This window comes from Terrapene carolina, unplaced genomic scaffold, assembly GCF_002925995.2.
Source record: "Terrapene carolina triunguis isolate 2854851 unplaced genomic scaffold, T_m_triunguis-2.0 Scaffold247, whole genome shotgun sequence".
Classification (NCBI taxonomy): domain Eukaryota; kingdom Metazoa; phylum Chordata; order Testudines; family Emydidae; genus Terrapene; species Terrapene triunguis.
In genome coordinates this window covers 9,464,601-9,490,021 of record NW_020664598.1, presented here as the reverse complement: position 1 = coordinate 9,490,021, position 25,421 = coordinate 9,464,601, and the positions used below count along the sequence as shown (strand labels likewise).

Sequence of the window (25,421 nt, the reverse complement as noted above, 5' to 3'; positions counted from 1 at the left end):
TCATCTGCTCGTTTTAAAAACAAAAACAAAAAACCAAGCACACACACACTAGCAGGACACTCAAATCCACTGTTTCTGCCTTTCCCCTCCATACAAGAACAGCAGCTACACTGAATTATACATATACATAAACAGTATTATGAAAAAAGCTGGATTTGCTGACAAAATTTCTGATGAGAAATCTAGCATAACTGCTTATAAAAGCAATAGTAAGCAAAGTTCTATTTAACCTCGTCTGCAGATACCATGTATATATGCACGTACAACTAGAGAAAATATTTAAAGCATGACACTGTAGTATTAAATGTCCACTTATATAAAATTAAACTTTTTTTTACAAAGGCTAATCAATTCAATGTGGTGGTGCTACAGAAAATGTCAAGCCACTACTTCTAGTGATCTGTACTAAAGAAGATGACTTCTGAGTCTGCAGAGCATTCTGTAATTATAATAATTTTTATTACATTAATCCTAATAAAATCTTGTTAATTTTCAAATTCCTAATAACATTTATTTAGACTAGGAGCCAATATGAATTATACTTTCAATAGATTTTAAAAATTGTTGCAGAGTAATCAGGACAAAAAAATTATATTCTTCTGAAAACAAAAATACAAGGAGTTTTAATGAACAACTGGCTGGATTTCTGATAAACAGGATTCCTCAATTATTTCTTACATACAAGGTTTTTTTTGTTTTAAATAAATAGAAATATAGATTTACAGGACTACAGCATTTCATACATGGACTTTGGGTACAATTTTCAGAAGTGCATAAGTCCCAATGACTTTGGTTCCTAAATCACGTAGGAAAATGAGACTCGGGACCCTAAGTTATTTAGGCACTTCTGAAAATTCTACCCTTCATGACTTCAGTATTCTGTGGTCATTGTTGTGAAGTATGAACTTCGCTTGGTTTTTGTTTTAGACCCAAGAGTTCCGTTTTCAGCTCTCCAGGCTTAGGCGGAATTTCAGGTATAGTCTATAAAATAAATAAAACAAAGAGATGTCAGTGCTCAAAATCTGTGACTGAGATATAGAAAACGGAGCTAATTTACAGAAAATTAGACATCCCCTGAGAGGCAGAAAAGAACACTACATTCAAGTTAAAATTTTGTCTCCCTCTTTCTTGAGCTAATTGTAGACTGATCTCTAGCATCAACCAAATTTCTTTCTAATTCAACTTGAACTTCTTGCATCTGGCAATTTGACTTTAGTCCTTTGGAACAACTTGATCTTGGGGGAGGTGGGGAATACCTTTTCTAAGGAACCCTTCCCACAGTACTAAATTCCATTCCAGGGATGGAGAAGAGCCACTGAAACCTGGTTATTTTATAGGACATTATAAATGTGGCTGGCATTTTAGTTACTAGAGATCTAGAGTGAACTGTTTTTCCACCATCTCCCTTAAGAATATAGCTCAAACTGATATATCCTTCCCTTAATCATGTATTGCCACATGGTTTCCTGATAAGCAGCTGTCTCACTTCAGTTAAGTCATCCACCTTTGTAACCGCCATTCCAGTTAACCTGGTCAGGGTGCATGTGCATAAGGACTCCCAAAGATACAATTTGAAAATGGTGGGAGAATATGGTAAGTGCTTGGCCACAGGAACAAGAGCCTCTTCTACTCTTCAGAAGAGGAAAGTAGCTGTATTATGTGGCCAGTACACATTTAATTTGCCAAAGGGAGCTTCAGATTTCACACCAAACAGGGGTGATAGTGGAAATTCACAACCTCACCAGCCCTCACACTGGTCTTGAAGATGAAACACCTACACTGGGGGTGAAAAAAAACCTTCATATTATTTAACCTTTGCTGCTTTTAAAGCTATAAGCTTTTAGAGTCTTCATTAGTTTAAATAACTACAGATGAGCATTTTGTACAGCTATACATTTTGTTTTGTCATTATATGTCAAAGAAACCATTTCATAAAATTACTATATACTTCCTAATTACTAATCTACTGGTAGGAAAAGTATCACTGTTAACTGTGGGAAGATTCTTCAAGTATAATTTTTCTTTTTAAAGAATTCCTATTTTGAAACTGGTCTTTTGTTTCCTCTACTAAAAGGCAGAGCTACCCCGCCACTTTTTGAAATAAAGTTACACAAGTTTAAACAACAAAAGTTCTACAGACAGAGTGGGATGGTTTATAGGTTGCAGAAGCTGTAGGGCATTGGTTCAAGTTTAAACCAGGTCACCAGTTACCATCTGATGGCTGTTGGATTAAGACAATCGGTTCAAATGAAACCACCCTTTACCTAGTAATTGCAATGTGGACACATCTACTATCACCGCAACTGGTACTTTTGTCAGCAGCCTTATGAGAGAAGCCAAAGATCTAATAGGCATGGAAACAGATCTAATAGGCATGGAAACCCTCGAAGGATTGCCTCCAGATCAGGGAGAAGGCATACTGGTGGGACACTTTGGAGTACCCTGTGCTGATATTGCCATAATATCATAATATGCCAGAACATCACTCTCCAGGACTGCAGATTTTAAGTATTAAATTCAGTTTCTTTTTAATGTATTTGCTTTGAACAACAAAATGTTGATTCTATTTCCTCTCCTTTTGTGGGAAAGATGGAAGACTAAATAGAAAGTGTGTGTGATACTAGTGTGAGCATAAATAGATCCATCTGAGAAGATAATAAAGGCTCGGTTACCACTGCGTGAATAAGACAGCAACTGTTTACATGGGAGCCACATAAGATACTTTACGCTTTATGCAGCCACACTTTGCATCTGCACAGCTGTGGTAATAGTAGATTATGCTAGTGTATAAACAAGGCAACAAAGCCATGTTAATTTCAGCTCCATTTTTTGAAGCAAAGGAATATTGTGGGAAGAGGGAATGTTTTCCTAATGTAAAAGGGACAAAGGAAGAAAAAGGTTGTAAAAGTCAAGAGCTTGGAAAAATATAGAAGGTAAAAAGCAAGCTGTAAGAATCAGATGTCAAACAATTGCAATACTTTTTCCAACATTTGATTTGCATAGATTTTTCACCCTTTGAATTTCTAGACAAAGCAAACTACAAATCTCTACCAAAACTGTAGCATTTCACCTGGTTTAGAATTGAATTCACAAAAATTTCACATGCTTTCCACCCAAATCGTAAGTAGATCCAACTTTGCCCAAAAGTTCACTTCTGAGCTTTAGGTCTTAATAAAACAAGTTTACTTTTTCCTGGTTCTGTGTCTAATGCCTTTAAAAATGAAGGTTTATTATATACACCTCTACCTCGATATAACACGACCCGATATAACATGAATTCGGATATAACGTGGAAAAGTAGTACTCCGGGGGGGCGGGGCTGCGCGCTCCGGCAGATCAAAGCAAGTTCAATATAACGCGGTTTCACCTATAACATGGTAAGATTTTTTGGCTCCCAAGGACAGCGTTATATCGGGGTAGAGGTGTACTTTCAGGTCCTGGAAAAACTACTACCTCTGCATGTGGTGTCGTGTTACTACTACAATCTGCTTCCCAACCAAGCTGTGAAAGCAACTAACTGCTGACTCGGATTTAAGCAAAAAAAAAAAAAAAATCTTGTAGGTATTACTGACTTGGGATTCTAGCTCTTCTAGTCTAGAGCGGAAAAGAATCTTATAACCCCATAGAAAAGGTAACTTTACTCTGACAAAAATACGCTAAGAAGAGTGCCAATTTTCATTGCACATATGCAGAATGTTTTACATTCTGGGTAAACTAGATAATTTCTTTTAATGTCTGATGCACATTGCTCTTCAAAACTGAGGAAAAATCCTGAGACATGACTTTCTAGCAGCTTCACATATTTACCTCTTTTTCCTTATTATTGGACTGACAAACAAGCATATTAACATTTTGAAATAGAAGTGTTTTGGTATTTTTGCCACAGTGACCTTAACAATGTCCACTGAACAGCATTCCTATAGGAGAAATTTCAAAACACATATTACTTAGCCATTATAAATGAAATGAAAATCAAAACTTTAAATCACTTACAAGATCAGGTCTGTAATATCTATGCACAACTTCTGCACCTGCAAACATAGCCAATGTACTTGCACTGAGCATTTTCAAGTAGCGAGACCAAGATACCCCAGCAGGCATGATGAAGAGCAGACAGCACTTGAGATTTGAGTACTCCAATTGACTGAGTGAAGAATTAGGGGGGGAAAAGTTGCAATAATTAGTATGCCAACTAGCCCATTCTGAAATACAATTCGCCCTATTAGAATTTGTTAGCAAAAAACCGCGTTTGGTTAATTCACATCCACCTTCGGTAGGAAATAGAGATGGGGAGGGGAGGCCTTTTGCAATGGAGCCTCACTTAAAAAGTTTAAAAGCAGATAAAGCAGAAACAGTGCTTTTAAAATGTTCAAATCTCTGCAACACACTACAGAGGTAACCGCTCCCCCCCGTGGACATCAGCCGGTAGGATTCTTTGTCCTTACCCCAAAGGCAACTCCACAAACTCCGGAGACAACCCCACTACCCAACCATGCTACACACACCATCCTTTGCCGGTGATTGAGGCATGGAAAATGCACCTACTTACATGCAGCAAAACTCTACTACGCTGGTCTGACAGCACTTGTTCTCTGCCCAGGACACAACATTAGAAGGAGGTCCCGGATGATAGGCTCGCCGCTCAGAACAGCACCAAGGCCCCAGAGACAAGGTAGCCGGCCCGTCCTTCTGCAGGAGGAGCTGAGCAAATCTCATCAAATCATGTGACTCAGGGCACGCATGTCATCGCTCACGTGACTCTAGCAGCTGCTACGGAACTACGTCCATTGCCAGTCTGTCCTCGCTTCCCCGCAAATGGGAGATCCCCATAGGGAGCCGCTGCTGCAAGGCCCCTTTCCAAACTGGCTGGGGAGAGAGGATGCTGCGGTGATTAGGGAGGCACCCTCACTGGTCCCTTGTTTGGCTCCGTAAGTCTGTGTTCATTCATATCCCTGGGTGGTCTAACGCATCCCTCAGAGACTCTCTGCTCTATCCTTAATACACGACAGTGGCCTAAAGGCTTAGCCCACTGTAGCAACCCACCCCCCTGAGGTAAGATTAGCATTAACTGAGTGATTACATTAACAATAAAATACTGTAGTAATAGGATAGTAACTCCTAACACTAGTAATTGTAGTTATGTTAACACTCCAGGAACAGTATAGGAATTGCCAAGGTTCAGAACGTTTGGTGTTTTTCATTAGTTGTCCCGAGTTCTTGGCGTTGTGTAATTATGAGAGAATCTCCGCTTTTGGTTTATTTATTTACTTTATTGTTTAAAGTTTCTAACCCTTGTGATTGTGGGGAGAAATGTGATAACTAAAGGCTCAAAGATAAGAAGACAAATATTTTTATGTCAGTCTCATATTTGGGGCCTGATTTGGGATTTTTTATGCTTTGTGATAGGAGAACTGTAGTTCTATGGTAACACTAGTTGTCTTGTTACAACAGTATAGGCCCTAGTCCTGCAAACATTTACATGCCATCTTAACTTTATTTGTGTGAACCATGATCTAGCAAGGCACTTTTGCATGTGCTTACCTTTAAGCATAAATAGCCCTGTTGGCTTCAATGGGCCTAGACACATGCATACAGGAAAGCATAGGTACAAATGTTTGCATGATCAGAGCTACAGTAGCCATATGTCAAGTATCAGGGGGTAGCCGTGTTAGTCTGTATCCACAAAAACAACAAGGAGTCTGGTGGCACCTTAAAGACTAACAGATTTATTTGGGCATAAGCTTTCGTGGGTAAAAAATCCACTTCTTCAGATGCATGAAGAAGTGAGGGTTTTACCCATGAAAGTTTATGCCCAAATAAATCTGTTAGTCTTTAAGTAGCCATATGGAAATATACTAGTCCTCTGTCATAACTCTATAAGCTGCAGTGTTAAGAACTGTTACTGTGGAATACAGTGGTATTTTCTTTTAAAGGCTTTGGCATGTCCTTTAACAGTTACTATAGACTGCTTATTGGATTTCTTCTCTTGCCTTGTGTGATTTTACTTTTGGGGCATGCACTTGCATTGATGTGCACAGAGCAACCAGTAGTATGGGCAGGTTAGATGGACGGTCTGGCAAACACTGATCACATTCTGTCTTTATTCTCCCAAATAAGAAGTACACAGGTGCTTTTAACGTCTTATGGTCAGCGATGCCTTAACTGTGACCAAAGCCCAGCCTCTCATCCGAATCCTACTTCACTGTGGCTCCGTTTGAGAGCCCCATTTACTAGGAATGTCAATAGATTACGGATCCCCTCTCTCTAGCCCCAAGAATCTCAGAGCGTTTCGCATTCGAGTCTGTGATCATGTCTAGTGTGGACCCAGTCGCGAATGTAGCCCGGTGACCACCCCCGCCCCCCTGTACTGCCAAGAGAAAAGGCCTGAAAGTGGGAGGGAGTCAGAGCAAACTGGAGCCATGACACAATCCCGGCGCATGTCAAGCGGTCTGGGTCTGTCATTTAACAGGCTGCGGGGCGGGGGGAAATCAGTCATCCAACAGGCTGCTGTGGTACGTTCCGGTCCTTGGCCCCGCCCCCTTTCCCGTCTCCTTTCACCCCATTTCGCCTCTTCTGCCTTCTCCCCACCCCCGCAGGCCTCGTGGTCATGGCCCGGCGGGTGCCGGATCCGGATTGGCTGCCCTGCCCCACGTGACCGCTCGCTCGGCTGGCAGGTCGGCGGCGCTGTGTGTAAGAGGCGGAAGAGGCCGGGGGGGTTGCGCGGGGAGGGGGCAGCGGACGGGCTCTGCTGCTGGCGCTCACGGCAGCCCGCTAGGCCGGACGCACCAGCGCCCGGGGATGGAAGCCGAGGAGCCGGGCAGGTACACGGGGCAGCCGGGCCTAGGCCTGGCGCGGGGAGGCCCCTGCCGCTGCTCAGCCCCCCCGAGCCGGCTGCCCGGCTCCCAACGGCCGGGCCCCGCGCATGGTGACGTAGGCGGGGCAGCCGCAGGGATGGGGTCCAGCGGGCGCTCGGCTCGTCTGTCCGCGGGGGGTGAAGGGGATAGAGCGGGAGGTGACTGTGAATGTGGGTGTGTGGGTGGCGTGGGTGTGTGGATACTAAGGGTGTATGGAGCAATGACCTGTGTCTGTGAGTGGATTGGGGGGGTGTTTCTCTGTATAGACTAAGGGTGTATGGAGCAGGGACATGTGGATGGGGGGTGGGATGTCTCTGTATAGACTAAGGGTTTATGGAGCAGAGCAGGGACCTGTGTCTGTGAGTGGGAGTTTGTGCCCATATGTGGGGGATGTATTGAGCAGGGACTCTATGTTGGGCAGGTCTATGAGTATATATGGGGAGTAGGAGTCTCTGTGTACGGGTTGCAGGAGTGTCACTGATGTCACTGGCCAGTGCTTGGTACAATATTGCTTAAAGATGCTAAACAGTGTGCGCTGTGGCTAATTGCCTCAAAGCACCTAGGCACCTATACCATCTTGCAACCCAGAGTGCTTCATGCACTCGGCATGTGTTAGATAAAATAATTTGATGGAAGATTAAGTAAATTCAAAGTGGGCAAAAGTCAGGTAATTCTAATTGTTGTACAGACGCTCCCTGAATTTTGCGTAATTCGGAAACGTATATCTGACCATTACGCCCAAAAAAAACCCCTATTTCTAGCTTATGGAACTTTTTCCGTAAGTGCGGATTTGCGTAACCCAGGGGGTGTCTGTATGTAGTGTTATTCTAGCCATGTCGGTCCCAGGATATAAGGTAGTAAGGTAATATCTTTTACTCAACCAAGTTGGTGAGAGAGACAAGCTTTCGAGTTCACACAGCTCTACTTCAGGTCAGAGTTTTGTATAAGCTCAAAAGCTTGTCTCTCTCTCCAACAGAAATTGGTCCAATAACAGATGTTCTCTCACCCACCTTGTATCAATTAATTCTAAGGCTTGGTCTACACTACAGAGTTAGGTCGTTGTATGGCAGCTTACATCAAGCTAACTCTGTAAGTGTCTACACTACAATGTTGCTCCCACTCAGTGGTTCCCAAATTGGGGTTCGTGAACTCCTGGGGGTTCATGAAATGTTACAGTGAGTTCTTGGGGGTGGGTGGGGGGGAATCCTTAATGGCGGACAGAGCTATCCATAGGGAGCACGGGGCCAGCAGCCCAGAGCCTTGGGGACTTCCAAGAACTAAGCAGATCAAAGCAAGCATATCTATCACACTGAGGAGATTTAAACTTCAAGACTCCTTATACGAAATAGAAAGGGAGGTGGATATTTTTTGCTGTTTTTAAAATTAAATAGGCTGCTAGCATTGTTCTTAAATTATTATGAAGAACAAGTTTAAGCTTTGTTGTAACGTACGTTGTTTGCCTGGACTGCTCAAGACCTGAATGCTTGTGTAAGAAGACCTCTTTAAGTTGGCTTCTTAAATACCTTCATGCTGTTTCACATCTGATATTCCTTGATGAAACATAGGAGCCAGAGGCGCCAGTGCAGGGGGGGGTGACGAGGGTCATGTGCTGCCCCCACGTCGGCGTGCCCCCCCCATGGGTCCCTCCCCTTTTTTTCTGGTGGTGCCCCGCACTTTTCCAGCGGTGCTCCCCAGTTCCTGGGGTGTGTGGGGGCTTTGCCCCTGTACCCCTTTTTCCCACTGGCACCTCTGATAGGAGCCTTGTCTTATAACAGGCTTAATCAAAAGTGATACAAGCTACAAAAGTGAGATCTTGGAAGAGTGTTGCTGTTTTCATAATGTACTAAAAATACTGTAATGATAAATAATAATAAATAGTGTGTAATAAGCATGTCATAAAAACAAATTTTATATTTCCAAGATCACTGCTTTTATAACTTATGCTGAGGTACGGGAGAAAATCCCTGGAAATATTCATTTTTAGGAGGGGGGTTCACAAGACTTGACGTTTTAGTGAAAGGGGTTCATGGGTTGTTAAAGTTTGGGAACCACTGCTTCCACTGATGTGGGTCCCCCACTACACCGACCTAATAATTCCACCTCCGCGAGAGGTGTAGCACTTTGCTTGATGTAGTTATGGTGACATAGTGTCTGTGTAGGCGCTGCGTTATTTAAATTTCCTGTTGGTTGTCAGCTCTGCACAGGACTCACCACTGTCAGTGCCCCCCACAGTTAAGTTGGTGGAAGCGCTCCTGGTGAGGATGCCCACCACAGACATAGGGGGCATAGTATGGCCACGAACCACTGCGGTAACTACTGACTTAGGTCGACTTATTTTGGTAGCGTAGGCAAGGCCAAAGTAGTAAACAACACTTCCTTATCTACTTTCTCTATACCAGTCATGATTTTATAGACCTCCCCTTAGCCGTCTCTTTTCCAAGCTGAAAAGTCCCAGTTTTATTAATCTCTCCTCATACGGAAGTCATTCCATACTCCTAATCATTTTTGTTGCTCTTTTCTGAACATTTTCCAATTCCAATATATCTTTTTTTGAGATGGGGCGACCACACCTGCACACAGTATTCAAGATGTGGGCGTACCATGGATTTATATAGAGGCAACATGATATTTTCTGTCCTATTATCTATCCATTTCTTAATTATTCCCAGCATTCTGTTCGCTTTTTTGACTGCCGCTGCACATTGAGTGGATGTTTTCAGAGAACTATCCACAATGACTCCCAAGATCTTTCTTGAGTGGTAACAGCTAATTTAGATGCCATCATTTTATATGTATAGTTGGGATTATGCTTTTCAGTGTGCATTACTTTGCATTTATCAATATTAAATTTCATCTGCCATTTTGTTGCCCAGTCACCCAGTTTTGAGAGATCCTTTTATGGCTCTTTACAGTCTGCCTGGATCTTAACTATCTTTAGTAATTTTGTATCATCTGCAAATTTTACCACCTCACAGTTTACCCCTTTTTCCAGATCTTTTCTGAATATGTTGAATAGGACTGGTCCCAGAACAGACCCCTGGGGGACACCACTATTTACCTCTCTTCACTCTGAAATTGACCATTTATACCTACCCTTTGTTTCCTATCTTTTAACCAGTTACCAATCCATGAGAGCACCTTCCCTCTTATCCCGTGGCAGCTTCCTTTGCGTAAGAGCCTTTGGTGAGGGACCTTGTCAGAGGCTTTCTGAAAATCTAGATACACTATATCCACTGGATCCCTTGGTCCACATGCTTGTTGACCCCCTCAAAGAATTCTAGTAGATTAGTGAGGCATGATTTCCCTTTACTAAAACCATGTTGACTCTTCCTCAACAAAGTATGACTTTTACCAAAAATACCCCTAAATCTCTACTTCTGGGGACCCGCTGCCCGGGGGGCTGTGCTCCAGTGCTGGGGGTTGACTCTCTGCCCCCCTTCCCCCCCCACCCCCCGGCCGGCTGCTGCTCCCGGGGACCGTGCTCCAGACGGCTGCTGCTCAGGTGGTCCCCAGGGCACCCCAGAGCCAGATGCCGAGGGCCACCCAAGCAGCAGCCAGTGCGGCTGGCCCCGGGGACCGACGGAGCAGCTGGCCCTGGGTCGCTCCAGCAGTGGCCAGTGCGACTGGCTGTGGGGTACCTGAGCAGCTGGCCCAGCTGCTGCGGAAGTCATGGAGTCGTGGAAAGTCACAGAATCTGTGACTTCCGTGACCTCCATGAAAGAATCGCAACCTTTAGTTATAATTGAGTTATAGAAAAGTGGGAGAAAATAAGGCGTATATTTAATGTGACTGGAATATTCTGATTCTTGTATGCTTAATATTAAATTAATTAAAAGGGAGATGGGGTGTTCAGCAATGTTTGATTCCCACTATGTGATCAGAAGCATTGGCCATTTAATGGAACTGGATATTCTATGTGTTGCTGTAATAGACTGTAACTGGAGAATATAACATGCAGTGTATGCCAACCCTGGTTAAGAATGCCATGCTTTTATTTTGATTAAGTAATGTACTGAACAGGTTATAAACTTAAGACAGTTCTGAGAGATTAATGTTATATGGCTAACAATTAATTATTTTTTTTAAAGATATTATTCTCCTCTTCAGCAAGCTCAAGCATTTTATACATTTCCATTCCATCAAATGATGACTGCAGCTCCTAACATGGAAATTATGAATGAACAACAGACTGTAGAGGGCATTCCAGATCCAAACTTTACTCAAGAACCTATTCAAGGTAGTGTGACCAAATTAATATAAATTATATATTTTATAAAATTAAAATCTTGATTAACGAGGCTGAAAATGAAATTGATACTTAGTAGTTGATTTTCAAGGATGATTTGTCTTAATAATTTGCTTCTCTAATCTCCTGGTTTTTCTCTTTTTGGCACTTTTTGAACAAGTGTTCAGAAACTTGTTTTTTGTAACCTGCTGCATGTGTATAGGAAAATACAAAGCAAACCCTGGTTGTAGTTTTGACATTGCTCAGGCTTGCCAAATTGTAATCTTTCATGATGAGTGATTATTTTCATAGGCAAGTAAACTACGATTAGTTGATTTTTGTGTTGTGGTTTTTCTAAATCAGTCATCATGGTAAAAGGCCGGCAGCTAGACTTTTTGCTTCAGCTAGTAAATGTTCATAGCAATTTTGTAAAATTAGCATAGTAGGATCTTGTTTTACTGCAAGTCTTTATTAGGGTTACATATTTAATTACTGTGTTTTTGTGGTGCATTATAATCATCTGAATTTGTAATTACTATTTTAAAAACTAACTTTAACCCACCTACAAGTATGAAAAGGCTAGAAACCACTTGTTGAGATACATTTCAGTTCTGTGCTCTGGGCATTTCTAGGTAGCCCCTATTATCTTCTTTCTTTAACCTTTATATACACCTCTACCCTGATATAACGCTGTCCTCGGGAGCCAAAAAATCTTACCGCGTTATAGGTGAAACCGCGTTATATCGAACTTGCTTTGATCCACCGGAGTGCGCAGCCCCGCCCCTCCAGAGCACTGCTTTACCGCGTTATATTTGAATTCATGTTATATTGGGTCGCGTTATATCGGGGTAGAGGTGTATATCTTCTATTTACTAGTTTTGGTGATAAGTATGCCAGAATAGGAGCCTGTGTAATAGTGTCACCTTATTGCTTCCTACTTGTAATATCTGCCATACTTGAATAATGCTAACATAATGCAAGAATGTTAAATCTGGGATGATGGCATCCCAGGCCTAATTGTGTGCCACATCTACATAAATATTTACTTTCACAATAGTTGCTGTAACCCTTGGCAAGATGAAATTGTATAGTGAATCTTCATCTTCTAGTTCAAGCAGTAAATGCTCTGGTCACTCTAACAGAGACACTATATTATTCACTACAGTTAGTGCACAACTATAGTATTGTATTTAGTACAGTTAGGCATCTCTTGCATGGGGAGAGTTACATGTTGTGATGAGGAAACAGTGTCTTTTAATTACACTTCCATTTTGCTTTAGGTATTCCAATAGTGTTCTGTTATTGAGCTATTCCAGGTCTTGCTGTGAACACTGAGAACTAGGTGAAGTCTCCACAGGCTCATTAGCAGGGCTTGAAAAACTAACTAGACACCTACTAACAAGAGGACTAAACCTACTCTCCCGAGACAGATATGGAAGACCAGGGTGGTGTGACTCCTCCGGTGAGAAGCCCATCAACTCCCAGCCTTGAGAAGGGAGAGGTTTTGGGGATTTCCTGTTAGGATGCTGTCCTTGGACCCTTCTTGGGAGCTCCATCTGTAGTGAAAGTCTGGGTAGTAGGTGTCTGATAAATTTGAAATTCAACCCTGTTTTAGCTGCTGGGATTGAGGAAGACATTGCTCTTCTCCCTTGAGAGTCTGGCTACTGGGAGTAGGGTGGGTCTCTTCTATTCTGTGACTACTGGCAAAGGAGAGGAAGATGGAGGGAAATCGGTTGTTCTGCTGCTCCCACAGACTTCAATTTTTTGGGTCCTACTTCCTTGTGAATAACTCGGTGACTGACTGCTGTTGCTTATAGCTTTCCTAAATAGCAGCAACAAGAGTGTGAAATTAACATGATTCTTGACAGTTTCACTGCTGCCCACTGCAGTTCTGCCACAGATGCACCAGGGATGTCTGCAGACTCAGGAAGGCAGTGTGTCTTCATTATATTTTTCTCATCTCAAAGATTATCCTCATGCTGAAAGTTTTTAAAAAATAAAATAAAATAAAATAGCTTAAATTTTGCATTCGTTGACGGGGTTAGACTTACCACTTGCCACTGTTAAATGGGCATTTGAGTTTTTCAAGCCCTGTTCATTAGAGTCACCATGTTAGGATGTCAAGTATCAGAGTGGCAGCTTAAAGACTAACAGATTCTTCAGAGAAGTGGGGTTTTTTACCCACGAAAGCTTATGCCCAACTAAATTTGTTAGTCTTTAAGGTGCCACCGGACTCCTCAATGTTATGATGGTGGGCAGAAAGTCATCACTAGGATCACATGTCATGACCGAGGTAGTGTCCGAACTGATAGTAAATATAGAAATTCTAGGCTATACGTTTATAAAGATTTTTCTCAACTGCATGAATTACTTTCTGTTCATATATATCCTAGATAACAAATTCCCCTCTGGTCTCACTTTGTCAAATGGAAAGGATAATGGTGCACTCAAGTTTAAAGTTATGCCTCACTGGGGGATGTCTGTGCAATTTTATTTAGATTTCCTCTATATGCTGTAGGGCTGGTTTTGTGGTAGAGGCAAGCTTATATCTTGTATGTTATCTTTATTTATCTTCCCTCTTTCTTTTGATATACCATTCACCCAGCACCCTGAAGTATGCGAGGTGCTGAGAAACTGTGATCTCTAATCATCAGCCTTTGTGTGTGTGTGTGTGTGTGTGTGTGTGTGTATATATATATATATATATATATATATATATAAAGCTGAGGTCCCCTATAGCAGAGTAGAACTTAGACTTCACTGCTTCTGCCTCCACCCACAAAACAAAAGAAAAGCTTCTGAAATTTTCTTACCTCTTGAAGTGTTTCCAAGGGACTGGTGTATATGGCATATTAGCCTAAATTATCTGTGTGGCTACTGCTATCTTGATTTGTATTCTGTAGCCACAACATTGTAGTTTCTTCCACCGTGAGAACTGAAATAGTGGTAGTTTGGTCAGGGTGGATTTTTTTTTTTTCCAATTTATATTGACTTTTGTCCCAAAAATAAGGGGAGGGAGACAAAAAGAACAGGAAAGGAAGGGGAGCATGGAGGGAAAAGGAGAGCAACATCTCAGTTTCCATCTACTTGGAATTACTAAAGATTTTTAGAAAGTCAGACCAAATATTTTCAAATTTATTTGAGATCCCTCTTCTCTGAAATATTACCTGCTCTTTAGCTGCTGGTCAGCAAAGTAGTTGTGCCAAGCTTCCCCGTGGAGGCTGTCTGCTCTGCTATCTAAGCAATATGAGCTGGTGGCATTTTTTGTTTTTTAAATAAATTTTACTATGCATTCATAGTGGCTACTCTGATTATATGTGCATGTAGTTTTTGCTCTGCATGTATTTTCAACATGGAAGAACTTTTAAAGGTTTTGTTTGTTTTCTGAACAATTCTCAAATAGTGAGATAAGATAGGGGCAGCTAAGCATATAAGAAAATATGAGAAACTCTCAGTATTTACTGTGGCTATCAAGCGTGTAACTCTTCAAGTCAGTTATAATTTATAGCTGAACTATGATGTGTGTCTATAAAGGGTTATCCGTAAAACTTAAATTCTCTAGTAAAGTCCCAGGTGGCCAAATAATTAGCAATAGGCATAGTTAATAAGGCGGTATGGTAGGAAACTTGTATGTGGACTTTTCTTGAGAACATCTTAAATTTTCTATAAAGTAACCATTTTTGTGTGATATTCATTAAGCCAGAACCATGGTTTTGATTTAGGGGATCCTGTCAAGTGATATTCCCAATGAGATAAAGTAGCACTCCATTGGACAATGAGTCTAATTTTCATCACTAGCAAATGAAACCAAATGCTCCCCTTTTACATGTCCAGCAACTGTCAAAGCAAAATATGCCAGTACTGTCTGTCTGTCAGCATGAACCTAAACCTCCACAACTTCACTTTCTGACATGGACTAGTGCTGTTCACAGACCGAACCTGGAATACAGAGTTTCAGCTGAAGGCTGTTTTATGTAAGGATTATTTTGCATAAATATTATGAAGATGAACAGTTTTTAGTAGACAAGTTAAAATTTGAGCAGCATATTTTTGTATTAATGTTTGACCTCAATATTATTAAAAACAGTTCTACTACACTTTTAGAAAAGCCGTGCAAAAAGGAATCTATTACTTTGTGTTTCAGAAGTTACAAAGGGAAGGAAGAGAAAAACCAAATCAACAGAGCCAAAAAAACCGGCTGCTAAAGCAGCTAAATCAACTAAATCAAAAGGCAAACAAGAGAAGATCACAGATACATTCAAAGTCAAAAGAAAAGTGGATCGTTTTAATGGTGTGTCTGAAGCTGAACTTTTGACCAAGACTCTTCCTGATATTTTGACCTTCAATCTGGATATTGTAATTGTAAGTCATATATTTTAAGTAACATTTTGAAGTCTGTACCTCGTGAATTATGATTTACTTTACTGTTTATCTAGCATTTTCATGATGAGGTTTCACAGGATAAAGTAACATCCAAGTTGTTGTTTGTGTGCAGTAGCTTCGCACTCTCTGTCAAGGATTATAGTACCAGCGTTCTGGTTTATGAAAAAATCTTAAATTTAAATATGAGGAAAGGCGGAAACTGTTAATACTATTATTGAGTGTTCTTTCCTTATTGTTTTCCCCCTAAGTGCTACACCTAACTGTTGTAAAATATATGTTGCGGTAATGCTATAACATTATACCTATAAATTGAGTTCTTGTCTTAAATTTTTTAAATCTTGAAATAATTGAAAATTGTTAATTGAGCTGTGATTAATAGGTTTGACAAATGCATTATTATGCAAGATTTGCAAGTAATTAGATCAGTTTAAACGTATTCCCTTTTCCCTTCATTATTTTAATAGTTATGTTTTTGAAGCTACAATTTACTAATGCTTTGCTCTGTAGATTGGCATAAACCCGGGTTTAATGGCAGCCTACAAAGGGCATCATTACCCTGGACCTGGAAACCACTTTTGTAAGTTTATTGTTCTTTTCTTTTTATTGGGATTTGCAGAATTCTGTCATAATGTGACAATTTAAATGAGGCTGTTTGTATTTTCAATTTTTTAAACACTCTCAGCATTGTCTGTAATTTAATGACAGGCACATACTACTATGTTCTATCATATAAAGCCACACAAACAAAACAAAGATGTATCATCAATGATTCCTCTGGTCTTGTTTATAAATGCGGGTTCAGAATTATGTAAACATAGTTACAGGATTATATAATTGGAAAAAACAATTTTGTTTAATCTTAGTTTATTACAGCATATAATTAAATCAAAATCAAATTACAAGCATTGAGTTTTCATGGCTTTTTTTATGTCAGCAGTCACCAACTTTCAGAATAAATACAGAAAGGGAAAAAAAAAAAACCCATCTTTCCCAAATATAATTTTCTGAATGCCCTACCAATTCTGTATTTACCTCTTTATTAACAAATCTCCTAGATGTCTGAATAAAACACAAACCCATTTTCCCCCTCCCCTTCCAATTCACCGAACTGGTAGTTTCTAACATTAATGGTACACCATATTTGAAGTTTAAAAAAAAAAAATACTGCCATATCTTTACAACTGCCTCATATTTATTTTAATAATTCTGGACACTTTTTTCATTTTTCATCTGAATGTTGCTATTGGGGTAGAAGGGAGAAGTACAAAATTTGACTTAATTTGTGATTCACTGTAAACAAACTAGGGCTTATCTACCACTTCCTGTTGTAGGTAGGTGCATAGCTTGTTTTCAGGGTTCTTTATAAAAGACTGTCTGCCCTTGATCTGTGTGAGCACCTGTTGATGATAACAGGAGTGATAAATCCAGATTAAAGGCTATGTATGAGACACAAGTCTGGTGCCTACATCTTGTACTGGGTTTTTGTGTTAGTGGATTTTTCATTTATTTTCCTCTGAAATGAGTGTCACGCTGTCTAGAGTGGCTCGCAACTTTGAGTGCCTACCTCAGGGCAGACACCCCAAACTGGCCTACTGTTCTATAATTAGACTTCACCAAGCCAGTAACAAATGTGAACTCCTGGATTATTACAACAATCTTAACATTCTGTCACAGACAGTACCCTTAGACTCTCCAGTCTATTTTGCCACCCAGACAAACTGGACTTAATGGAAAATGGTCACTTACATAAAAAAAATCACACCACATTCAGGTTGCTTCCAGTCCCATGAGACCAGTCACTTATCCCTGATCAATTGGTACCCTAGGTCTTACACCAAAGACAGTGCCTATAGCCAGTCCTGTAATAAACTGTCTAAACGTTTATTAACTAAGAAAAAAGAAATGTGTTATTTACAGGTTAAAGCAAGTAAACATACATACAAATGAGTTTGCATCTAAATCTTAAGCGTGACAGAATTGTAGTGATCTATCTATTCAAATTGTCTTTCAGGGCAGACCCTGGAGGATCTCTGGGGATGTCTGGCTTCAATTTAGAGTCTCTGGGCCCTTCAGAGTTCAAAAAGATGCAGTTTCTTCTTGACAGGGATTTGTATTCCTTTCCCCCAGAGTACAAGATGATGGGACGAGTTTAGGTGGAGGGGGAGCAATAAACAGTCTTTTGTCCTCTGATGTTCCACAGCCGTTTGTCAGTGTCTATGGGCCTTCTTTGGTTGGGCAGGAGACACCACCTCCTCTGACAATCTAGTATTTCACACTTGATAATGTTTTTCTCCTGACTGGAGAGATTTTACTGTTTCAGAGCAAACACTTAAATACTACCTTATAACATGGGCTATAGATATTATAAGTGAGATTAATGCATGCAGCAACATACAAGCATTTCATAGAGTTTAAACACGAAATACATTCTTATAAGACTAATATGTTTTGAGCAAAACCAACATACAGGTGGGACCTGATCTGGTCCCCGACTATGAGGTTGTCAGTTCTTAGCTAATGCGTGCAGCCTGGGCAAGAGCTGGCATCTAATCTGCCAGCATCACAATGAGCATTCGACTTAATGTATATTTTATCATGAATCAGTCCAAATGTGTGCATGCTGATAAAACCATTATGTAGTATGAAGATGCTTGTTTACAGTGAGACAAACTAAACTTGTTATTTTAAACTTTTCATGCTACATCAAAAATTGGTGAGAGGCAGAAATAGTACTGAAATACGTAAAATAAGAACTTAAGTATAAAAAAAGTAAGTGTGCTTACTTTATGCTGAAGAGCTCCATGGCAGTGTACAGCACATAACATGACTCAAATACAATAAAATGTTAATCTACTTATTAAAATTCAAACAATCCATGGCCAATACAAATAGACAAGTGATGGCAGGATAAGTTAGTAAATTAGACTAACAATAGGCATGCCGAAAAATATAACGGAAAAAACAACTCTGAAATGGTGGTAATTGGTGTGGATTTTTAAGTAGGGGGAGAATAACAGATGAACATCAAGGGGAGTGGCTTTCATAGTAAAAATATGATTGGTTGCTGACTGAAGACATGATATCGAGATCCGTAAAAGTCAGGGGATGTGTTGAACATGCGTAGCAGTTCAGAAGAGCCTTGAGGAGATCTCATATCTAGCCAGGGCTTGCACCATTTTGGGTTCCTAACATGAACAGTGTCAACTTGCTTAATATCAGAACAGCCTAGATTTTTTTGAAGACTTTCATTATAAAGTTAACTAACCTTTCAACTTTGTTTGCTTGAACAATATTGCTTTCTTTTCCTGCTCTTTGTTTTGAACCTCTGGTAGTCTGTAGTGGTGTGTCGTTTGGTTTTTTTTGTTGTTGTTGTTGTTGCTTTTTGTTTTGGCAGCCTCTTTTTGTTTGTTTTATAGCCCTTGCAGGAAAGGAAAAAATTGCTGAAAATGTGTTCTCTCCAGCACCACAATGAATTCTCCATACCTAGGATAATGCTTCTAATGCTAACTTTGTGGTCCTGGGCTTCACAAGAGGAACCAAACAGAATAATGTGGAAATAGATATTGATCATAGTTGTTCCATTTCTACTTCAGTCATAAAATTAAAGCTCCAAATTTGTTCCTAAAAGTTAAAGTCCTGTTTATGGAAACAAGGAATCGGGTGGTGGCATTACATTTTTCAGCAGGGATTTTCTATCTTGAAGCGGTATAGAAACAATGCTCACTATAAGCAGTCTTAAAATAAATAAATGTAGACAAGGCAATCATCTTCTGAAATACATGATGTTTGCTTAACATGGAGTATTTCTTTAGCATTCCAATACTATATACTGGGCAGTCCCTTTTTTAAATAGCTTTCATGTTTTTCTTCATTTTAGTATCTCCTTAGAAATAAATATTTCATTATAGTATTTTGGCACCTTGAAGTATTTCGGAATGCATATGAGTAAACTTGTATCTTCTCTCTTCACAGGGAAGTGTCTCTTTTTGTCTGGGCTGAGTGAGGAACAATTGAACCATATGGATGACCACACTTTACCACAAAAATATGGTATTGGATTTACAAACATGGTGGAAAGAACAACACCAGGTAGCAAAGACCTCTCCAGGTAGGAAAATGCAGGATAGTACCATATTTAAACAATGAGTAGTAGCCAAGGTCTTAATCTTGAATGCAATTGTTTTTTCTCATTTAGCAAAGAGTTTCGAGAAGGAGGACGAATTTTGATGCAGAAATTGCAAAAGTATAAACCTCGCATAGCAGTTTTTAATGGAAAATGTGAGAATCTTAGTTTTGAATCATTCTCTCTTTCCAGCAGCCTTCTATGTGGCATATAATGATCTACCTTCATTTCATTTTAGGTATTTATGACATTTTTAGTAAAGAAGTTTTTGGAGTAAAAGTTAAAAAATTGGAATTTGGATTACAGCCCCACAAAGTCCCAGACACAGAAACTGTAAGTTCTTGCAAAGTTATTTCAACACTAGTGAAACCAATGAAACCCACTTACCACCGGTGGTGATTTTTGCCCAAAATGTGTGGGGAAGTGAAGGGGTCTTATTTAAACAGAAGAGAATAGGATTGGGCAAATATAATCCTTTCCTCAGCCAGACTTTTGTAGGGGTTTATAGGTTTACTTTTAGAAATGGTGTATTATTGTCAGCAGGATAGTTACATGCTGAAAGGAGGGGGAGGACGCAGGGAAGGGACAGAGCGGGGACTTGGGGGAAGGGGTGGGAAGAGGCGGGGCTGGGGCTTAGGGGAGGGGGTGGAGTGGGAGCAGGGGCTGGGGCGGAGGGGAGGGTCGAGCACCTCCCTCCCCTCCCAGCTAGAGGGGAAGTCAGCGCCTATGGACTCAAGGATGACCATGACACTAGTCCAAGCATGGGGGAGGGAACACATCATCAGGCACTGTGCTATTAGAGCTAGTAACAAAATGGCTGTATCTGGGCATGCAAGGTGATCGGTACTTTTAAATGCAGCCTTCTAAAGGTTACTTGCAGTTGCACTCTGTTGAATTTTGATGTTTCAATAAAATTCTTTGAGGAAGAGTGTGTTAGTGATGGACTGTAAGTAATGAGTGGACCATAAAGTACTAGCATGGATGGACTATACATAGACTTGATCCACAAACCGTTCTCAAAATACCCCTTCGATGGACACCTTGAATTTTAATATTGTATCTGTTTTAAGGTAAATAACCCCATGTAACATGTTGGTTGTGTTCTAATTAATAAATATTGCAATAAATACATAACCTTATAAATACTATATTAGTCATAAATAAGTATTGTGCTTTATTGGACAAGTCACTTAATTTTTCTGAGTTAGTTTTAAATCTTAGTTTTTCTAGGACAGATCCTCAGGTGGTGTAAATTGTCATAGCTCTGCCAGCTGATAATCTTACCTCTCTGTCTGAGGTAAGATCCTCAGCAGGTAAGCGAAAACAAGGAAGTATTACTCCATCTCCTGAGGATTAATTAATGTTTGTACAAAGACTTACAAATATAAATGTGGTTAAGTGCTTACTTATTCTTGAGTTTTTACATATTGGATGCTTTACTGACCTCTGATTTAGCATTGCTTCCTTTTTATTGTCTCTCTCGTAAAGCTCTGCTATGTTATGCCATCATCCAGTGCAAGATGTGCTCAGTTTCCACGTGCACAGGATAAAGTTCATTATTACATAAAGCTTAAAGATTTAAGGGATCAACTGAAAGGCATTACGCCAAACACAGAGGTGCAGGAGGTGCAGTATACGTTTGACTTACAGCTTGCACAAGGTATAGTGCTTTTTTGGTAATCTTTTCTTAAAATTTATGTGGTAGCCATATCATGAAGTTTGATATGAGATAGATAATAATATATAGAACCAGCAGTTATCAGGGTATAAGGAAATAAAGTATTATAGGAAAGATGTAACTATAGTCCCTCTAATTTACAACAGACTGTGTAGAACTAAGCATGTTACTTATTTCATCTTTTCTTAAAATCTTAATTACCCATTATCTCATGGAAGGTGGGATAAGAACTTGCATGTATACAGTGTTGTGTGATGTGATGTTCATGGTTTACTATTATCCTGAAGATTAACATATTTGAGGCCTTTTTCTCCAGAGGATGCTAAAAAGATGGCAGTTAAAGAAGAAAAATATGATCCGGGTTACGAAGCAGCGTATGGTGGTGCTTATAGTGAGAAAACCCCCTATGAGCATGAACAGTGTAACTTCACTTCAAATGGAACAGGTAAAAAGTGATACTTGTGGGTTTTAATCCCCAAGTCTTTACATGTGAAAATATACTAGGATTATTTTTCTGCATTTCTACTGTTTCAGGCAGTTTTTGTTTAAATGCTGTTGTACTTCAAAACTTTAAACTGTTAAATTTATAATTTCTTCTATATCATTTTATCTGGACATTAGGGCCCCCTTTTCTGTTTGGGGGAAAGAGGGGAGACTTTTTTTTTTTTTTTCTCCTGGACACTCACTTGTATTTAAATAAAATATTTTCTGCAACTTCAGCAACTTTCCCAAAATCAGATTTTAGGGATTCTTAAACAAATCTGTTGTGTAAAAATAACTGTAATCATTTACAAGTCATATATGGAAACAACCTAGAAGAGCATCATAATTACCATTTTTTGCCATAAATTTACATAGTGCTTTTCATTACAAAAGAAATAGTCATTACCTCTGAACTTATAATCTAAGAATAGCAAGACCTGACAAGTGATTTAAAAAAGAGAGAAATAAGATTATCCTGTTCATCTTGCTACTGGTGACGGAGGATGTATTCAAATGTATTTTTCCTGTATCAGGATGGTTTGTGGTTCCCATATAACTTCATAAATTGATTTGAAGGCTAGTGTAAATGCAGTTTTTTGTATTAATACACTGTTAAGACTGAGGAATAAAATAAAATTTAAAAAACCACCAAAACCGCAGACTGTATAGTGTATCCCATTTAATGATGTGTAGGAAACCTTAACTTTTGGTATTCCCCAACTTTTGAGAGCATTGTCTTAACCTTACATCAAACTAGGTTTTGCACTTAACTTTTTCTTGGATTTCTAATTTTAAAGAGACATTGGGTGTGGGGGAGAAAAAAAGAAACGTAGAGCTTATGTATGCTGTGGAGCCTGAATGTTTCCTGACCTGGGTCAGATCTGCTGTCTTGCAGAGCTTTCACAAATACACAATTTCAGCCCCAAGTGAGTTTGAAAAAACTATTAGCAACAGAAAAAACACAAGGGGAGAATAGAATGAGAGTTGGAACTCTGACTGTAGCAGAATAGCCATAATTAGGAATTCTGGTTTTCACTTCAAACCAAAAATGGAGGAAGTGCCATTGGTCACAACTGAAGAACAGGTTTAAATTCTATATAGGGGAACTAATGAATAATTACCAACTTCTGATAAAGGTCTTTAAATTTCATGTCCTAATCTTGCGCTCTGATGTAGATTGCTGCCTATATTGTTTCCTGTTCATGATCTTTCAAGTTCATTTATTATTCTCATATAATAGCTGGAACACAATGGGGTTTGGTGTGGGGTTATGAAGACTGGGTCGGCAGGATACAAACAAAATTGAGGATTTTTAAATGTTTTCTGTGTGTTCATTGCTAGTGAAACAGCTGATTTCTGCTCAAACTTAGTCACAATTCAAATAAACATACTTCATTTTTAGGAAGTTAACATGGACTAGAGAGTGATCAAAAGTAAATATTGAAAAGGAGTTGCTAATTGAAAAATGCAGGGGTGGGGGGGAAATGCTTGGAAAATTCTTTCATCAAAATGAACTTTTCTGAAACTTTCCTATAGCTATGATGCCAGCTAAACTAGTAATACTTTTGTTTGTTTTTCTAGAAGCAAACAATCTAGGCTACAGTGGGGGGTCATCCTTTGGTGACATTCCTAATGGACAGTGGATGATGCAGTCCTTCACAGACCAGATTCCAGAATTCAGTAACAGTGGGGCACAAGAAGAAAGCAGTGTGTAAAAGCTGCCTCTTTGGCAGCTGTGCATAAATGCTGCAGTTTTAATGCAGTTATCAAGAATGGTACCTCAGTTCTCTAACTGAAGCATTTTAATAGTATTTTACCTGTTATTTTATTATAGTCCAAACAAATTGTGTGGTAGATTTAATCCTATGAAGTAGGTAATTTTTAAGGAAATGTCCAGCATTTTAAAAGGAAAAAAAATAAAGGTAGCCCTTTTTGTATATGAGTTTTATATTTAACTTACACCATTTCTTGCAGTTTATGACAAACTGCTTTCTCGTATGTGAAGACTGATTTCTTTTGGGGTTACTTTAATTCTGTAATTTGTAGTGCAGTAGTCTGTGGAATTATACTTTTTACTGATTCCTTCATATGGGGGGATATTTCATAACCCTTTTATATGCAGAGAGGAAAATGGGAACATGAAAGCCACTTGCTGATTAAGATTACCACTGTTGCTTGACAGTGTAGCCTTGCTCTCACAGGGAATAGGGCTTTTTAAAGTCAACATAGTTACATGAATTGTGCATTTTCAAGGCCTGCCTTCTGTTCTCTGCCACGAGTGAGAGTTTCCCACTTTGCTTTCCAAGCTTCATCCCCATTCAGCTCATTTGCCATTTGGCACCTGAAGCTCTAAGAGACTTGAGACCTCATCTCCCCCACCTTGTAAAGGGGGGAGGAGAATCCAGTTTGTTGAGCGGGGGCAGGGCTTGAAGGCTCCTGGTTAGTTGTCTTGAAATAAGACTGCCTAGTATCAACTTCGCCTTCTAAGAAATAAGGTGGAGCCTGTTGGGCTCTGTGGAGCTGAAGTGCCCTCCCTCTCCTCCACGGCTGGTCTCTGACTTCCCACTTGGTTTACACTGAACAGCTCCTTTATAGTGCAGCAATAGCACTAAATGGGGGGAGAGAGAATACCTCAGTACTGGCCAGATTAGAGAGCATCCTTGCAGAAAATGGGGAGGGCCGTACTCCCTGTAAAATCTAAGAGCAGACGCTTATTTGCACATGTCACCAAGAGGGAAAACTAGCATGGGGTTGGAACAGAACTGAGCATAATTCTTAAGATGTTCAGTTCCTTTCCAAAATGGGAAGGAATTGAGAACGATCTCTAAGAGCTTAGGAGGATTTCTCCTCCTTGCTCCCCCAAAAAATAATTATGGTATGAAGTTAAAGCCATAGACAGCTGCTATGTGAATATAAAGTCAACCCTGGAAAATACAGTCTTCTAAAGTACTTAAATAGTTTGTGTTTCTAGACAAACTTTGACTAATGTGGCCAATGTAATATTCAGGGAGTGAAATGAATTTTCCATGCTTGGGTATAAAATATCACTGTCTTTCTCTCTTTTGAATAGAAAGGGGAAGATATGGCTTGAAGTAAAAGCAATAAGCTGATCAAAACATTTAATGTTTTGGTGATCTTATGAGAGTAGGTGCTTTGTATACTTGAAATATGCACAAACTGTATCTTCTTAATCCAAACTGGTCAGATATTACACTACCAGAAATTTTATCCTTTCTTCCACACTTTGGCAGTTGCCATCATGGATTGCGTGGATCCAGGTAATGTAGAACCTAAGCCTGCTAACAACTTTGGATCTCACACACACAGGAAGCACACTGCCAGCTCAGTGGGAGGCAGGCCTGATGTTTACAGTTCTCTTCCCCAGTTGTGTGTCTTAGTCCTAAGAGAACTTTTTAAATCAAGACAAAATGTGCATTGTGGTTCTGATCATGTTTGTTAGCCTCAGTGTAAAGCTGTTCATTATATGGTCAAAGATATATGTAAATTGTTCATTTGTTATTTAAAATGTACTGTATCATGTATCACTGTTTACATGGACATGTTCCTGCAGGTGCTCAAAAGTGCCTTGCATCAGGGATTTGTAACAATTCAATTTATTTTTCAACAAAAGTATGTGAAGCATGTAACTACTATTGCTGAGTAGATAACTTCTGT

General features: G+C 39.7%; 2 protein-coding genes across 7 annotated transcripts; one reads left to right on the top strand and one right to left on the bottom strand.

The window, feature by feature from the left end:
- Positions 1–508: 508 nt before the first annotated feature.
- Positions 509–4,677, bottom strand: CUNH12orf73 (chromosome unknown C12orf73 homolog). The gene is made up of 3 exons (XM_024223288.2): positions 4,550–4,677; positions 3,994–4,144; positions 509–981 (listed from the first exon to the last, which is right to left on the bottom strand). Exons 2-3 carry the CDS (start codon positions 4,099–4,101, stop codon positions 886–888), a joined length of 204 nt encoding a protein of 67 aa, XP_024079056.1. The 5' UTR covers positions 4,102–4,144; positions 4,550–4,677; the 3' UTR covers positions 509–885.
- Positions 4,678–4,779: 102 nt separating this feature from the next.
- Positions 4,780–25,407, top strand: TDG (thymine DNA glycosylase). Of its 6 annotated transcripts, none has more exons than XM_026657594.2 (10): positions 4,780–4,928; positions 10,943–11,091; positions 15,224–15,441; positions 15,970–16,039; positions 19,435–19,570; positions 19,658–19,740; positions 19,824–19,918; positions 21,074–21,245; positions 21,580–21,708; positions 23,328–25,407. In XM_026657594.2, the coding sequence occupies exons 1-10, from the start codon at positions 4,816–4,818 to the stop codon at positions 23,459–23,461; spliced, it is 1,299 nt and encodes a 432-aa protein (XP_026513379.1). In that variant the 5' UTR covers positions 4,780–4,815; the 3' UTR covers positions 23,462–25,407. The 6 variants fall into 6 exon arrangements, with proteins under 6 accessions (XP_026513379.1, XP_026513382.1, XP_026513381.1 ...); XM_026657597.2 differs by lacking the exon at positions 4,780–4,928 and adding an exon at positions 4,962–5,052; XM_026657596.2 differs by lacking the exon at positions 4,780–4,928 and adding an exon at positions 6,649–6,690.
- Positions 25,408–25,421: the final 14 nt, after the last annotated feature.

What these genes read in the sequence shown, in the direction of transcription:
- TDG (XM_026657594.2), top strand. Translation starts at nt 4,816, where the DNA reads ATGGGAGATCCCCATAGGGAGCCGCTGCTGCAAGGCCCCTTTCCAAAC. An exon ending in TGGACCTGGAAACCACTTTT is followed by an intron (nt 16,040 to 19,434) that starts GTAAGTTTATTG and finishes CTCTCTTCACAG; the next exon opens with GGAAGTGTCTCTTTTTGTCT. An exon ending in AGCAGTTTTTAATGGAAAAT is followed by an intron (nt 19,741 to 19,823) that starts GTGAGAATCTTA and finishes ATTTCATTTTAG; the next exon opens with GTATTTATGACATTTTTAGT.
- CUNH12orf73 (XM_024223288.2), bottom strand. Translation starts at nt 4,101, where the DNA reads ATGCCTGCTGGGGTATCTTGGTCTCGCTACTTGAAAATGCTCAGTGCA. An exon ending in GATATTACAGACCTGATCTT is followed by an intron (nt 982 to 3,993) that starts GTAAGTGATTTA and finishes TTTATTTTATAG; the next exon opens with ACTATACCTGAAATTCCGCC.